The sequence below is a fragment of the Sorghum bicolor genome, chromosome 4 (genome assembly GCF_000003195.3).
Source record: "Sorghum bicolor cultivar BTx623 chromosome 4, Sorghum_bicolor_NCBIv3, whole genome shotgun sequence".
Taxonomy (NCBI): domain Eukaryota; kingdom Viridiplantae; phylum Streptophyta; class Magnoliopsida; order Poales; family Poaceae; genus Sorghum; species Sorghum bicolor.
The window spans coordinates 51449220-51464227 of NC_012873.2; the positions used below are offsets into that span (position 1 = coordinate 51449220).

General features: G+C 42.1%; 1 protein-coding gene across 1 annotated transcript; it reads right to left on the reverse strand.

Annotated features, from left to right (window-relative positions):
* On the reverse strand, positions 1892-3468 carry LOC8058640 (protein SELF-PRUNING). Its single transcript, XM_002453886.2, has 3 exons — positions 3079-3468; positions 2742-2782; positions 1892-2527 (listed from the first exon to the last, which is right to left on the reverse strand). Exons 1-3 carry the CDS (start codon positions 3339-3341, stop codon positions 2310-2312), a joined length of 522 nt encoding a protein of 173 aa, XP_002453931.1. The 5' UTR covers positions 3342-3468; the 3' UTR covers positions 1892-2309.

Sequence of the window (15008 nt, forward strand, 5' to 3'; positions counted from 1 at the left end):
GAGAACTAGAAGGCGTGTGCAGTGTGCTTGGCGCGGGCAGCAGTAATCCATGCATCAGCTGATTCATCGCGGCCTCAAGAGCAGAGCACCTTTGCAGGGCCTGAAGCATGCCCACTGGAGTCTCCACTTTGAAGAGCTCCGATGCATGCACCGGAGAACTGGAAGCTCTACCCTACGGCTACGCGTCTTTCTTTGGTCCACAAATCGGACCGAGTCCAGGACGTCTGCAGCTGCATTTGATAATGGGTTCTTTTGCCTACTTATAAAACACAGAGAAATATTATAAAGGGAGCGGGCAGATCGCATCCACCTCGTACATAATCGGGTGTAGATAATTCACGGATTTATTGCCTGTGGTGTGCCCCCGATGCTCTCCGTCACCCTGTCGAGCGCCAAGATGGGGCGGGGACGGGGGAGGCTGCCGAGATGATCCCAGGCATCGACACGTCGATAGGCTACCGGGTTTCGCGTGGGGCTATGCTCTGAGGAATGTCCTGTGGCAAGGACCAACTTAACCTATCAAATCCGTGCCATGTCCCTCTCCCGGCCATGTTTGTCCTTGGCTCCAGCGCCTGTACACACTTGCTCGCCTGCAATGCTCTGTACTTGGTCTGGTCTGGTACACGGGCACTCCTGTGGTAGCAGGGTGCCAGCTGCATGCCTCAGCGTGACTAGCTGCCTGTTCATTTTTTCACTTGTATTTGTCATGACATCTTTCTTTTTGGAGCACATGTGCTCTTTACCTTATGCATCTACCTAACTACTACGTACTATTGTATTACCTTTCCGTAGGTCGTGCTTTGCTTCACTAAGTACTCGCACGTACTATATATGCATGTGGTATCCTGGCATCGCGGAACAGGCGTATTAATTACCACGTGTAATAACTGATTACCGGCAACAACGAAATGGCCGAGCTCAGGTACGGTATTCGTTCCTACAACGAAATGGCTTTGCTTCCACACTGATATGTGACTTGGCGTGTTGGTTGGTACGTACTACAGTATTATCACTATCTGTTTGGAACTTATGCTGCATTAGATCCAGTAGCTCAGGTGTCAATGTCATTCTAGTGACGCACCTGTGTAGGGTTGCCTGTGCTGCTGATATCATTCTTCCTATGGTGAAGCATAAATGACTCCTGATGTTGACTTGAGCGCCACTAATTTCTTTAGTGAGTGAAATGGATCTTAACAACCCCCGCCTGCCGTTCAGAACGACTTACAATTTGGAAAAAAAAAGTATTAGGGTTATAAGTACTAACTAACTACTAATAGAAAGAAGATTAATTTCGACAGTTGCCTGAGCGTGGTGTTGTAACACGACCATCCTGCCAGACATGGTTTCTTGTCACTTGTCGGTTTCTTGCTTTACTAGAAAAAAAATACTATCTCACAAATGAGAAAGGTCATCAGGTATTAAAGAGGTTATCGCTATTGTTCAAGAGAACAGCTGAAAAGGCTAGTTGACATGACATTGAGTACTAGACTGATGGCTTCGAATGAGGTAATTAATATCTTTCTTCAAAGGAATATTTGTTCATAAACTTATTCAGATAATTGCACTTGTGATCCTAGTGGCTAGACGGCCCATCTGGCATATATGCACAGATGCAATTAAGAAACCAGCATTGCAAGATCGTGTATTATAAAACGACTGAAACGACGTCAAAAAGGAGGCCTCGAATAGATGCTGCATTCTTGTTTTCAGCTTCATATATTACACAGCTAGCGATATGGCCGGTGAGAGCAACATCACACCCAAGGTATATATATAAACATATATGTATATATGTATGGACGTCTTGTCATTGAAAAGTGGGAATTTGGGATAATATAAAGAGAAATGGAAGAGCAAATGATGGCATTACAAAAATAAGCAGCAAGCTGTGTAGTGAGAGGATCAAACAAACAAAGCACTCTCCAGCATATATGACAGAATAGTAGGCAATGTAATACAAGAGTCATGGCCGTTGCTCTCCCTTCCCCTTCACCACTCGACACGTAGTCCTCCATGGCCATTATATTTTGCTTAAGTTGTCACACTATGCCCAGTCAACATTGCAACCCTACTACCAATCATATTGTCACCTTCACAAATCATCTAGAATGTGCAGCAAGTACTAGTAGTAGGTTGTAGCTGCTAGCTCATGGGGTCACAGGCAAGCAGCTGATTAGCTACCTTTTTATTTGAACAAACATACATTAAGACTTAAGAGGAAAAAAAAAGGGGGCTTGCGCAGCTAATTGCAAGATGATCAGGTACTTAGGGTCGTTGGTTGGTCTTGTTTCGTACGTTCAGCCGTACGGTTAGCGCCGGCGGGCGGCGGTCTCGCGCTGTGCGTTGAAGTAGACGGCGGCGACGGGGAGGCCGAGGTCGTTGTCCTCAGCGAACTGGCGGGTGCTGAAGCGGTCCTTGGACGACGGCGGGTTCACCGCCTGCCGGCGCTTCTGCCGGAACAGCACAAAGATGAACCTGTGGATGCCAATGTTTGGCTTTGGGGTCTCGTAGCTCACCACCTCTCTCCCTGCATGTATATATGCATGGCAAGCATTAGATGGAGGAGAAAAAGGAGTGGCGAGGGGAAGGAGAAGACAAAGAACCGGTGATTGATTTGTACACCACTACACCATATATGACCATAAACCTTTTTACCCATTTTTCACCCTTCTGTGGCTCTGTACTCTCCTCACCTCAAAACTAGCAAGAACTAAAGCAACATGTACAAGAAAAAGACTTACCAAAAGAAGCATCAGTAGTCCCAGGAATATCAGTAACAATCCTGCCAGTGCCAGTGTGTGGTCCAACAAAAAAACACACCTGATTAGCTACATATATATATTAATTCTACAAATGCCTCGAGATAATAATATGAGCATTTCTAAGACCATCATGCCACTCCTAACTCGGCTTTGTAAAATATATATATGCATGCCGGAATCTAAGTGAGCGCTAGCTAATCATGGCCGAGAGTCAAGCTATACACTATAGTAGCTAGGTGATACCCTCTTATTTGGTCTTCTCTATGATCACTTTATTTAGGATTGAAGATAGACTATCTTGCATTGATTAAATTACCAGTGAAGGTGCTCCCTCAGGTAGGGATCACTAGGTCCTGGAACATCAGGGTCAGTCATCACCAATGTGAAGAAGGACCTGAGGTCACCCCCTTGGACCTCAACACGCGGCTTGGCGGTGACTGCGGAAGGGAAGAACTCATGTCCGTTGAAGACCTGCTTGTTGGAGTTGTAGGTGACCACCATCTTCACCGTGGGGTTGAAATGGTCCAGCACCTCACCAATCACTTTCCCCACAATGAGAGGCTCCAACACCCTTGACATGTCTAACAGTACAGTTGAAGCAAATCTCAGCTGAACCTAATGACCTACGATGATCCAGCAGTTGGTGTTTTGTGCTTCCTAAATGGTGATGTGCAGGAGCTTCAGTTTCCTATATGTGTTTGTGTGTGTTGCCAAGAGGCCAGGGCATTGGCCTCTATTTATAGACGTCAAGACACGAGCCTTATCTATCTGTTTGGCCAGCTATATATTCCGAGCTGAGTGGGATGGATCATCATCATATATTACACCTTTCAAACAGAAGTTCCTAAAAAGTTCAGGTTGGAGCGTCTCTATCGTCTTGTACGGTGGCTATTATCATAGATTAACATGTTATGTTAAGATTGCTATATAGTCCCAGTCATTTTCATCCAGGTGTGATGTGGACCCTGGATTATAGAATAGGGGCACTTGCATGCGGCACACAAGTTCCTTATTATCCAATATATTCCAATTTTCACATCTATCTCAAAGATATTTATTCTCTTCAGAAGATTTATGGGCGTTCAGGCCGAAATAATTAAGTGCCTAGAATCCACATTTGGCAAAATAGGAAAAGGCTCTTTGTTACATCCATATTATTATAGTTTCTCTGGTGAACACAGATCAACTGATCACATCCTTTAGAGATCAAGCGAGCACTATGAAATATATATATATATATATATATATATATATATGAGACCTATGCCCATATACATGCTATACTTCTCTAATGAGTAGGGATGAAAACGGATCGGATACAAACGGATATCACCGATATCATATTTGTTTTTATATTTCTGGTCGGATTCGGATTCGAATACGGATAATGTTAATCATGTCGGATAAGATATGATTGGATATCGACATCATAAATATACGATTTAAATATTCGGATACGAATACGGTATCGGATGTTAAATATTCGGACTCGGATACGGACAGATCTAAACCTCTATAAACGAATTTGGTCTCGAATATGGTCGAAAAATATCCGTACCGTTTTCATCCCTACTAATGATGTGTGAAACCAGTTTGGAGATTTAGCTATGTCTATGTGTGTACCTTGCATGTTATAGGGATGGGTATTGAAGGAGACTAGAATTGTTTCTTCATAATTCATTGCTTGATTATATCAATAGAGTCTACAGATATTTATGTCCCTTCTACTTCACCTCTTTTGCTAAATAACCTATCTGGGGCTAATATAAATTGCAAATACAAAGATAATTAAACTTATAAAGATAACTGGGCCGAACTATCAGCCCGTCGGCCTTGGCAGCCTATTGGCTGCCCATGACATTGCACCAAACAGCAAATCACATTACACTTTATGTTTACAAAAATGATAATAAGTATGAATTTTTATGTATTTAAACTTGCATTGTGGAGTTAATTGAAGACATTCTTAGTAGTGTACCAAAGAATCTTCACTAAACGTGCATTTTATTTTATTTTCTTCAGAAAATCTTAGAGACATAATGTGTGGTAGTTAGTGTAGGAATGGTGTCAAAGATGGCAGCTTGATTATGCTAGTTCTTTCGGTTGTATTCTTTGCCCATCCTTTTATAAAGAATCATACAACGTTAATGTGAATTCTCTCCATTGATTATCCCTTTATTTACATGTATTTTATTTTGCGTTGAAACCCATATTTTATTTTTGCTTTTTGCAGCTGGAGAGTGAGCTTGGGTATTCTCAAAGCTGCAGCACAACTGCACCCACGAGCATCTTTTTCTCTTGAGGTAAAAAAGCGAGGCACGCTGAATCACCAGTCTGCTGAGCTATGGGCTGCAAAAGAACATGCCCTAAACAGCATTGCACTTGCGCGAACTTGCCACTCCTGGTGATTATTCCTGTCAGGCGGGTGCAAGAGGAGGGCATAAACTAAACTCTCAAGTGGGCTAGGCCTCCCTCCACTACTCCACAAAGTGGCCCTGTGTCAAAGTGCTCTGCTCATAACACTCCTTTTGAGGGAAAAGGAGATCCTCAATTATGAGCTCTTCATTAGGCAAAGGTTAGTGCTCTTGTTTCCAGAAATAGCAGAACCATCTCCAAGTACATGCATGTCCTATAATTTGCATACTCTAATCTCTGTAGCAATATACTTGCATTGCATGCTAACTTGCTATTAGTATAGTATCAAGGGTGAAGTTGACTGCCGGTCCATTCACTTGTCTTCTCATCATCACAAAGTCACAAGGAAATTAAGTGGCAACGTAGGGGGCCAAACCATCGCCAAACAAAATTGAAATAAACATTTAACTCCCAACTGAATCTGCTCTAGACAAATTGACATTATCTCATCCATCTTTCTACAAAACACCTAACAAAAGGACACCCACCATAAAGATATACTAGTACTTTATATTATTCCTCTTATCTAGAAGAAGTTATATATAGGCTTCAAGATAGCAAGTACACATGTACAGACATAGTTGTTCTTGCACATATACGCACACTCATTCCTATAAACACACGTACATATTCTACTCTTATGATCACTTTTGAAAAGGCTTAAGATAAGTACACATGTATAGACATAGTTGTTCTTACACATGTACGCACACTCTTTCCTACAAACGCACGTACACATTCTACTCCTATCATCACTTTTGAAAAGGTTTCTGTCAATATAGGTATTTAGCTCTTAGGGGGCACATTGCCTACTATTAATACGAGCATCCATATTAAATCAAGGACACCTAAGTAGATAGGTTTCACCACAAAGAACCTAACTAGCTAAGCTACGTTTAGTTTATGTCAGGCCCATCCTTTCTTTTTTTTCTCACAACAGTATCATAAGGCATATTTTTCATTAAGAGAAAGTAGAGTTTGAAAAGGTACAAAGACTCGCAGTAATCCTAGAATTACCATAGCAGAGTCCCAAAGACACACTGAGTAGGAAGATAAAAGCAAAGAAGAGGGACTCAACACCCCAACAAAATGAACATGTGAAAGAACAAGATATCAACATAGTGGTAGTCTAAAGAGAAGTCAAACCGTTGTGGCGAAGCATCCACCCAGAGAAGACAAGACGAGCTTCCAACAGTAGTGGCGGCAAAGCATCTGGCATAAAAAGACTAAAGCGACCTCGGCGACAAAGCATCCACCAAGGAAGCCAGCATGACAATGGCGGCAAAGCGTCCGCAAGAGAAAATATAAAAAGCAGCCAAGTGTTCGTTCGAGGAGACATGCAAAACGGTAGAAGCAAAGTATCCACTATGTAAGACAAACAATGGCAGCAAACCATCCACTGGAGAAGAGACTTGCAACAGCAAAAGCATCCGCCGGAGAAGAGTAACGGCGCTGGCAGCAAAACATCCACCAGCGAAGTGACAAAGGTAGCAAGAAAGCATCCGCCGAAGAAGTAACAACAGAAGTGGAAAGTATCCGCAAGAAGACCATTGTATGACAAGCAAGAGCGTTGAAGGATATGAAGTGCGCAAGCATAACAAAGAGCTTTGGCAAGTGAATTTCTTTATCTCTGCATCGAAAAGGGCCAAATTCCAGTGAGTAGTGGCATCCAACGAAGTAGAAAGGACCATTAGTGGTTGACCTCGCTCGTGGCATAAATGAATTCAGTTGAGCAAAGTAGTGCATTCCGGAGAGGCACTGATGTAGGCAAAGACGTTATGTAGCCACTTGGGTTTGTATAGAGGCCTGTTAAGTTCGTGCCTTGGTACAACCAAGCCTAATGGCAATGGTTTGTTTGATGTGTAAGGTAATATATATGTGACACTTTTTAGGAGTTCTTTTAGGCCCTTGCGAGATACCACCAAATTATAGTTGAGGTATCAAAAAAGTTGATAGATTAGAAATTTAGACATCGTAACTGATGATTTTCAAGGATACATAGCTTTGTCCATTTCGTCCCAAAATCCTCAAATATAATAGTGTCTGATACCCCAGAGGAGTTTGTTTCTCATGTAGAACCATATAAAGAATCCAATCTCCACAAGTAGGTATATTTTAGCTGTCATCAACAAACCTCGGCTTTAAAACAGCGTATAAGCTAAATGATGAGTTTAGATTGCGGTTAGTTTGGGATAAGGTGGGATGGAATGGTGTCTCCCCAGATTTTTTTGAATAAGACAATTCTATCTTCTTGTTTGGTTAAGAGGATGGAGTCAATTTTGTGTTTCATAGAAGAGATAGAGGCACTAGAGGAAATGCTATTTGATTTCCGGTTTGTGGGCCCCAAAAATAATATGATTTTCACCATCTTATCTCCTCCGTCTATTCTTACCCTCACCATCTTCTCTCCTCCATCTATCCTTGCTCACCACGGGCCATAGATGGCGCTGCCTAGCTTGACTCGGCCTACCGCCCCCGCCAGTCCAACCAAGAGCTCACTCGCTCGATTTGCCGTCAACACTAGGGGTTCTCCAGGGAAGCTGTGATGGAGCTCAACTGTCAGCTGCTCCGCACTAGAGCTCTTTCATCCACGTCGTGCATGGCTTGTTCAAGGGTGTGACCTGACCAGGGATAAGACATCCCCCTCTGTCCCTCCCTATGCTCCCTCCACCTTGGACAACGCCCCTGACGACAAGGTCCCCTCCCGAGTTGTCTCTTTGGGCCTCGGCGTCCCCTTTCAAGACGCCATTGTGGCGGTCCCTTCTCAACAATGTCTATTCTAACCTTATTGTTGTGCCCACCCCTTACCCTCTACTAATGTCTAGAAGACGAGAAGCGAAAACAGAGGATAACAACATCACAGAGGGATAAATGTGTAACTTATTTTTTTTGGGATGGATGTGTCCCCAAATCTTGAGGATTCTCTCTCTCTAGGGATGATTTTGTCCCCTATATCTCTGAATCAAATGCTAGCAAAAGTGTGATCACCCCGCCTTCCTCCGTCGTATCTCCTAAACCCAATGCCACTTAGACAAATGTTGGTTTGCTGATATATTGGGTGCATATGTAACACCCAAAAATTTGATTTTGAATTAATAGGGTTTAACTGGATTTATTTCAATATTTGTGTGAGCATTTAAAGTAGCAAATAAATAATTTTTGTGGAAATTAAAATTTATCATAAGCTTAGTAACAATGTTTTGTGCATTCATTTTTGGGTCATTTGTTTTATTTTGGTGTGGATTTAACTAAAGATCAAACATTTCAAACATATTTAAAAAGGATTTTGAAATGAGTTTGAAATGGCTTTTACATAAAAGAAAACAAAACCAAAACAAAAAAAGGGGGAAACATCTCTCTCCCTGTTTTGGCCCGAGAGGCCCAACCAAATTCCCCCTCCCTCTTCTTCCCCTGCCCCGCGCTCGGCCCAGTTTCCCGGCGGCCCAACTCCTCCCGAGCAGGCCGCGCGCTCTCCTTTCCCCTCTCCTCTCTTCTTTGGCTGGCAAGCGGACCCCGCGCCTCTGGTCACCGACAGGTGGGCCCTCCTCGTCAGTCGCCCTTCTTCAACCCCGAGTCGGGCGCAACCGGGACTCTGTTTTGATGCCGATCTCCGTATCCCAGTTTTCACGGGAATTTCCAATCCAAGCCCCATCCGACCCCTATAAAGTCTTTTGGCATCCGTCGGCATCGCTCTTTCGAATCTATTCCAGGAAAGCGCCGCCGTAGCCTATTGGACATCAAGACGGGATCTCCCGAGCCGGAGTTTCCCCGCCGCCGTGGAACTCCCAGTTCTTGGCCATAGAAGCAAGACCAAGGCCGTGCCGAGCTCCGCGCTGAGGTGAAGTAGGTTCCGAGCCCTTCCCCATACCCTCTACCAGCCCCTGTTCTTCTCAGATGGTCGCCGAACCTCGCAGGGACCAAGGATCCGCCCCCTCGCGACGCCGGGCCACCCCGAGCTCCCTCTGCCCGCGATAAGACCCTGGGTGAGTTCGCGTTTGACTAATCTTGATTCCCGTGCAATTGGTTTGTCAAATCGTGTCTTTAATCGCTAGATCACCGAACTCCGGCGAGTTTTCTCTTTTCCGGCAATGGAGCCACCGTGCAGCTCCTAGGCACCTCCGGCTGGAATCCTCCCCATCCCCTCGATGTCTCCTGGACCATCAGATCAAGATCCAACGGCTCACAATAGAACATACCCCTTCATTCGCATTTTTGCTAAAGAGCCCCTGCTGTTTTTAGGAATAAACCCGCAGTCCATTGCGTAGTTCATAGAATACGCTTTCTCGGTTCTGAAAACGTAAACTGCCCGGCTTAGTTCAAAATACGCCTTCCAGTATTTACAGAAGTGCCATTGAATTTGTTTTGCTCATAAAATATTTATTTTAACTCCGTTTTTATCCATTCAAATTTCCTTAGATTCGTATTTACATGCTCTACATGTTAGAAATATTAGTTTACTGTTTTGAAACTTTTTAATTCTGCAGTAGCATTTAATTAATTATTTCTCTATAGGAAATCTTGGAAAATTCATATCTTCTACGTTTTAATTCCAGTTTTCGTGATCTTTACGTCTATGAACTCGTAGCGATGCGTAGAATCATTTTATAAACTTTTCATACTATTTTTATATGATTGGTATACTGTTCTAATTGTAGCTTTGTTTGTTTCATGTATGTTTTCTTCGATTGTTTTGTGTGATCGATGATCGTGATTAGACGGTGAATAATCTGTGGTGATCAAGAGTGCTACAACAAGTAAGATCAGTACTTGGACATTTAGCAAGATCAGCAAGAGCATTTGGATTAAGACAAGTATAGCATTTGGATTTTATTTCTGTGACCATGATCCTGTGACTAGATTAATGTTAAGTAATAAATGATAAAAATGACTTTTTAGCCACTTGATGATTTATCTGTAAGTGATAACCGGGACAACAGTGCAACCATGAGGGCTATAATGGCTCTGGCTTTAGTTAAGTATGAGTAACTTTTCTAGCTCGTTAGCGGTTACCCGTTGTGGCGCAATTGGGGAATAGCAGACCGTGGATTCCTGCGGGTGAATCACATGGACTGACTAATGAAACCAAGCGGCCCTAACTTGTTAGACGAACCTTTGAAAGACTTCATAGTGATCCCTGCCGACCTCCCTTGGAAGGGGGTTAAGAGATTAGCTACCTCGGGCGAAAGGGTAAATCATGACTCATGGGTAAAGATGTACAACCTCTGCAGAGTGTTAAAAACTAGTATACTAGCCGAGCTCACGGTCAGGAGCGGCCTTGGGGATTCTTGCTGCGACGATGATGATTCCTGTGTGTTAAATATGTTCATTATTTATCATCTAATGCTTTACATTATTTATGTCACATTGATCATGAGATTGTGGGAGCTATACAATCTAGTTGTTATACTTGTGGAGTTCGACATGGACTCACTCTTGCTATTTCCCCCAAACCTCAGGAGATGGTTTAGGCTTGTGATCAACCAGTCAGTTGGATCCTGTAGAGAGAAGTTAATACCCGAAGCTTGGAGTTGTCTATCCGCTGTTTGCTAATAAAGGTTATCTCTTTTATACTAAGTACGTTATATATTTATGCATTGTCTTTTGATATTACCCCTTATTTGTAGCTATATATGAGAATTGACTTCTAAAACTCATATATAGTGTATATCTGGTTTTGTCCTTAAAATCGGGTATTACAGCATGCCTTCACGTAAAAGAAGGATAGTCTTTAATTTATAGATTGCTTGACTTATGTATAACGGTAACAATATGGCAACATGAAACTCTTTTGTATAAGTTTTCTACAATACATTAGTTATGTAGTTGGTGTTTGACTAGTCTGTTGCTCACTCTGAGGTTAAATAAGATTCACAATGACTAGAAGAACACTTGGACGGTAATTTTGTTTTTGGATTCAGGGTTGAGGAAGAATTATAGGCTATAGAGACAGCTACAAACCTAGAAGTCATTTCTTTGGAATCTGATCTTGAGTCTGACGTCGAGCAGCCAATATATATTTTTGGGCTAGAAAGGACATGATCCATCATTATATCAAAGTGCTCTAGCTGGTTCGTGATTACGTAAGAAAATAGTTCGTAATTGAAAAGAACTCAAGACGTTCACTACTGCAATCAACTAGGGCTGCAAATGGAAAAGTTTCCTACCTAGCAAGGCGAATAATACAGCCGACGGTTGGCTATAAGGGTCTTTGCAACCTATCTCTCAGACCACACATATAGTAGTTAGCTTTTCATTATTAATATATGATTTGTTTTTCTCACAAATTTTTTTAGTATGTGTAAGCGGACTATAAACTTATAGCTTGTTTCTTCTCTCTCTTCCATCTTAATATTCAGTCTGCTTATAGCCTGTTATTGTACTAGCTCTAAGGGTCGTAGATTCATTCGAAACTGCTTTGCGGACACCGAAGCAGCAGGATGTTGAAATAACGCGCCGGGCAAAGCGTCAAACTGGAAGATGCGAAATGCTAAACGCTTTATCATTTCTGTCACATGCTAGCTGTAGGGAATGTTCTCTGTTCTCAAATAGAAAAGGCAAAACCTATTGCAGGGGAAGCAAAAGAGCATTCTTTTAAAGTTTAAAGCGAAAAGCCACATCATCAAAACGGTGTGAGGCAATGTATCCATGACACGTAGATCACTAGTGTGCAAATATGCTGGGTTTGCGCAGAATGTGCTCTGTTCAAAGCTGGGAATAGAGAGAGGTAAGATGGTGCGAGGATCCCCTTTTTTCATGCTTCATCTGGTGTCTTTACTGCCAGAAGCTTTTGCTGTGGTATTCCGTCAATCATTCTCCGTGGAATCATGTCAGGTTGTATAATGCACTTTGTTCAGAATTGAAAAAGGGCAAAACTGGTGGGAAGAGCTCATTTGGGGCTCCTGCTGTGGCCGTTTCTTTGTAGTAGCACAAAGTGAATGCATCAAACCAGTCATAAGCTGGTGCACGCATGCCATTAGGTTTTTATATAACAACTACCAAAAATAATGATGGATCCAACCAGTCATAAGCCTAGGAGTATTTGTTTTCCCTGATCCTACCTTCTGTCTTTCGGTGTAGACACTTGTATTACTCCCTTCATTTTTTACATGTCGTATTAGGTTTGTCCTAAGTTAAACGTTCCTAGTTTTGACCATTAATTTCAAAAAATTCATGTAATTTCACAACATAGAACTATATATTATAAAATATTTCTTATAGGTAATCTAAAAATATAAATATTATGTTGTCAATCTATGCATTTTTTTTGAGATTATTGGTTAAAGTTAATAATATTTGACTTAGGACAAACCTTATTACATGTAAAAAATAGAAAGAGCATTTTGTTTTGGCAGTTTTGCTGTGCCATGATGAGTTTATTTCTTCCAAACTCCTAAGCACCTTTTCTTTAAAAGGAAACAAAAGTTTTAGGCCCTTTTTGGTTTGTCCTCCTAAACTTTAGTAGCTCCTAAATGGGTTAGTCCCCTTTAGTCACTTTAAAGTGATTAGAGAGGACTAAAGGTCATTTGCTCCCTTTTAGTCATAGTGTTTGGATAAAAAATGACTAAATAAGACTAAATAAAACTAAATTTAGGACCTGCTAGGTGAACCAAGTACCCCCTTAGACGTTTGTGGTAAGCCTAGGCTTACCCAATATGAAGTACCCACCAGCCTAGAGGGTAATTTCTATTTGGCAGGATTTCTTGACGCGTTTGATCTATGACTTTCCTGGCTCTTAGGGTAAAGCCCTACTAAACACTAGCTCAAGAAATAGCTCTGTTACAGAAGGTCGGGTAGAGAGAAGAAGCTATTTTTTACTACTCCGTACATGCTTATGCTTGTGCGTCGTAACAGGGAAAACTACACTATGACAATTGTATTTTGCACATGTGTTGTACTTGTACCATAGCTGAAAAACTAGGTTTTGAGTATGATCTTCACAATACTCTATTTACATTCAAATCGTCACAATTACATGAATGTTAATGAAGTCATCACAATTAGCACAAAAAGCACATAATTCACTTTTTATATGAAATTGAAGCAAGTTTTTACTATAGTAACCACCCACGGGCCATGGGCTACAGTTAGGAATATTTAGAATAGTCAAGTTCATTCTCAAAATGGGTATAATAAATTATAGAAGGGCATGTTTGATGGACTAGGACTAACAACAAGCCATGTTAGCTCATTGTATGTGGATTAATAGAATACCAATTAGTAATCTTGTTAGCTCATGTTTGTGGCGTTCTATACATTTGCTTTTTGGGATTATTCCCCCATTTGTATGTCTGATTTGTTTAATAGTTGGTCTAAATTGGGAACCAAAAAATATAATTCATTGTTATTAACAGCGGCTGCTGCACTGCTCTGGCTATTTGGTTAACAAGGAATGAGGTGGTCTTTGACAGATGTAGACCAAAATCTCTTTTGCAGGTACTATTTCGAGGAACGCATTGGCTACGTCAGTGGGCAAGCCTGCAACGACATGATGATCTTAAAGATCAGCTCATCTCGGGGGCTCAGCATCTAGAGACGTGCGCCCTAGACTTTTTCAGTTCCATTGGATGGTTTTATCGAAGGCATGTTGGCTATGTTTAGTCAAAAACATCCTTTTGTTCTGGTTTCTATGTACACGGTTGTAATCTGCTATAGCCGATCTTTACGCCCATTTTAAACTCTGTAATAATTGGTCTGATTCTATCCTTGGATAGATGAAGCCAGATAATATATCCTTTATCTAAAAAAAATGTATGTGCACTAATAGACTAATAATTAGTCCATGACTAGTGGACTAACAATTAGTCTAAATATTTGGATCTTTGGAGGCTAAAAATTAGTTAACCAAGTTGTTAGTTTTATAGATCCAAACAAGTCCTAAGGCTTTTTTTTGCATGATATTAGATATTCAACCATAGATATAGCAAATAGTGTAAAACTATGTGATATGGGGAAACTACTTGATCACTAGCCATTATGTTATAAAAACAATTGCATCCAATGACGGAGCCAGAATTTTTCTTTAGGTGGGGGACAAACTAAACCAAAAATTTGAACAAAATCACACTGCATTCACCTATTATGATCACACAAATCTGACAAAAAAACATACAATCACATAGATTATTGAAATATGGGGAAAAAAAGATAAGTAGCACAAGCTGTCCTCCTCTCCTCTATCCATAACCGCTTTGCCGGTCTGCCGCTACGGTCCTGCTTGCAACTCCCTGTCCTGGCTGGCTGCTGAAGGGCCGCTGCCTCCTCTGCGATCTGCAACACTGCTACTGCTCGTGCCCGCTGCCGCTACGGGCTCGCTGTTGCTCCATGCGCTGGGCCGCTCAAGGCTCCAGCGGGCATTGGTAGTTGCCACAACGCCGAGAAGCTGCCGATGGAGATTGGAGATTTTACCAGACATCAGTTGGACAAACAGTTGGGCCTTCATGTGGGCTCTTAGCCTGCTGCTGGGCTAGTGGGTTAAGCCAAGGACAGCCGAACATGCCAGCCGCTTTCTCATCGAGTCGTCCCGGTCTCGTCGAGGGTCACCAGCGCTCGGCTGCCTGAGAGTCTGAGACGGGAGGCCGGAGATAAGGAATAAGTGGAGGTTCCGGAGTCTGGTGCAAGCGCGCAGTTAGAGCTCGGGCGGCTGCCCCACCCCGCCGCTAGGGTGCCTCCGCCAGTGATTGCATCTCATGGGACAATTAATGCACTTGGAAAGAGTTAAAATAGCTCTTGACTAGTGGATGTTGGAAGCTAAAGAAAATGAAGCACACAGACTCACCGAACATAATCCAAACATCAAAGAGATTAGGTTGTGTATCAAAGTTAGAGCAAGTG

Bases quoted from the DNA above. Each gene is read 5' to 3' on its own strand.
- LOC8058640 (XM_002453886.2), bottom strand. From the start codon at position 3,341: ATGTCAAGGGTGTTGGAGCCTCTCATTGTGGGGAAAGTGATTGGTGAG. The intron at 2,783-3,078 runs GTAATTTAATCA...TGGCACTGGCAG, and splicing joins CTGAGGGAGCACCTTCACTG to GATTGTTACTGATATTCCTG. The intron at 2,528-2,741 runs GTAAGTCTTTTT...ATATACATGCAG, and splicing joins GACTACTGATGCTTCTTTTG to GGAGAGAGGTGGTGAGCTAC.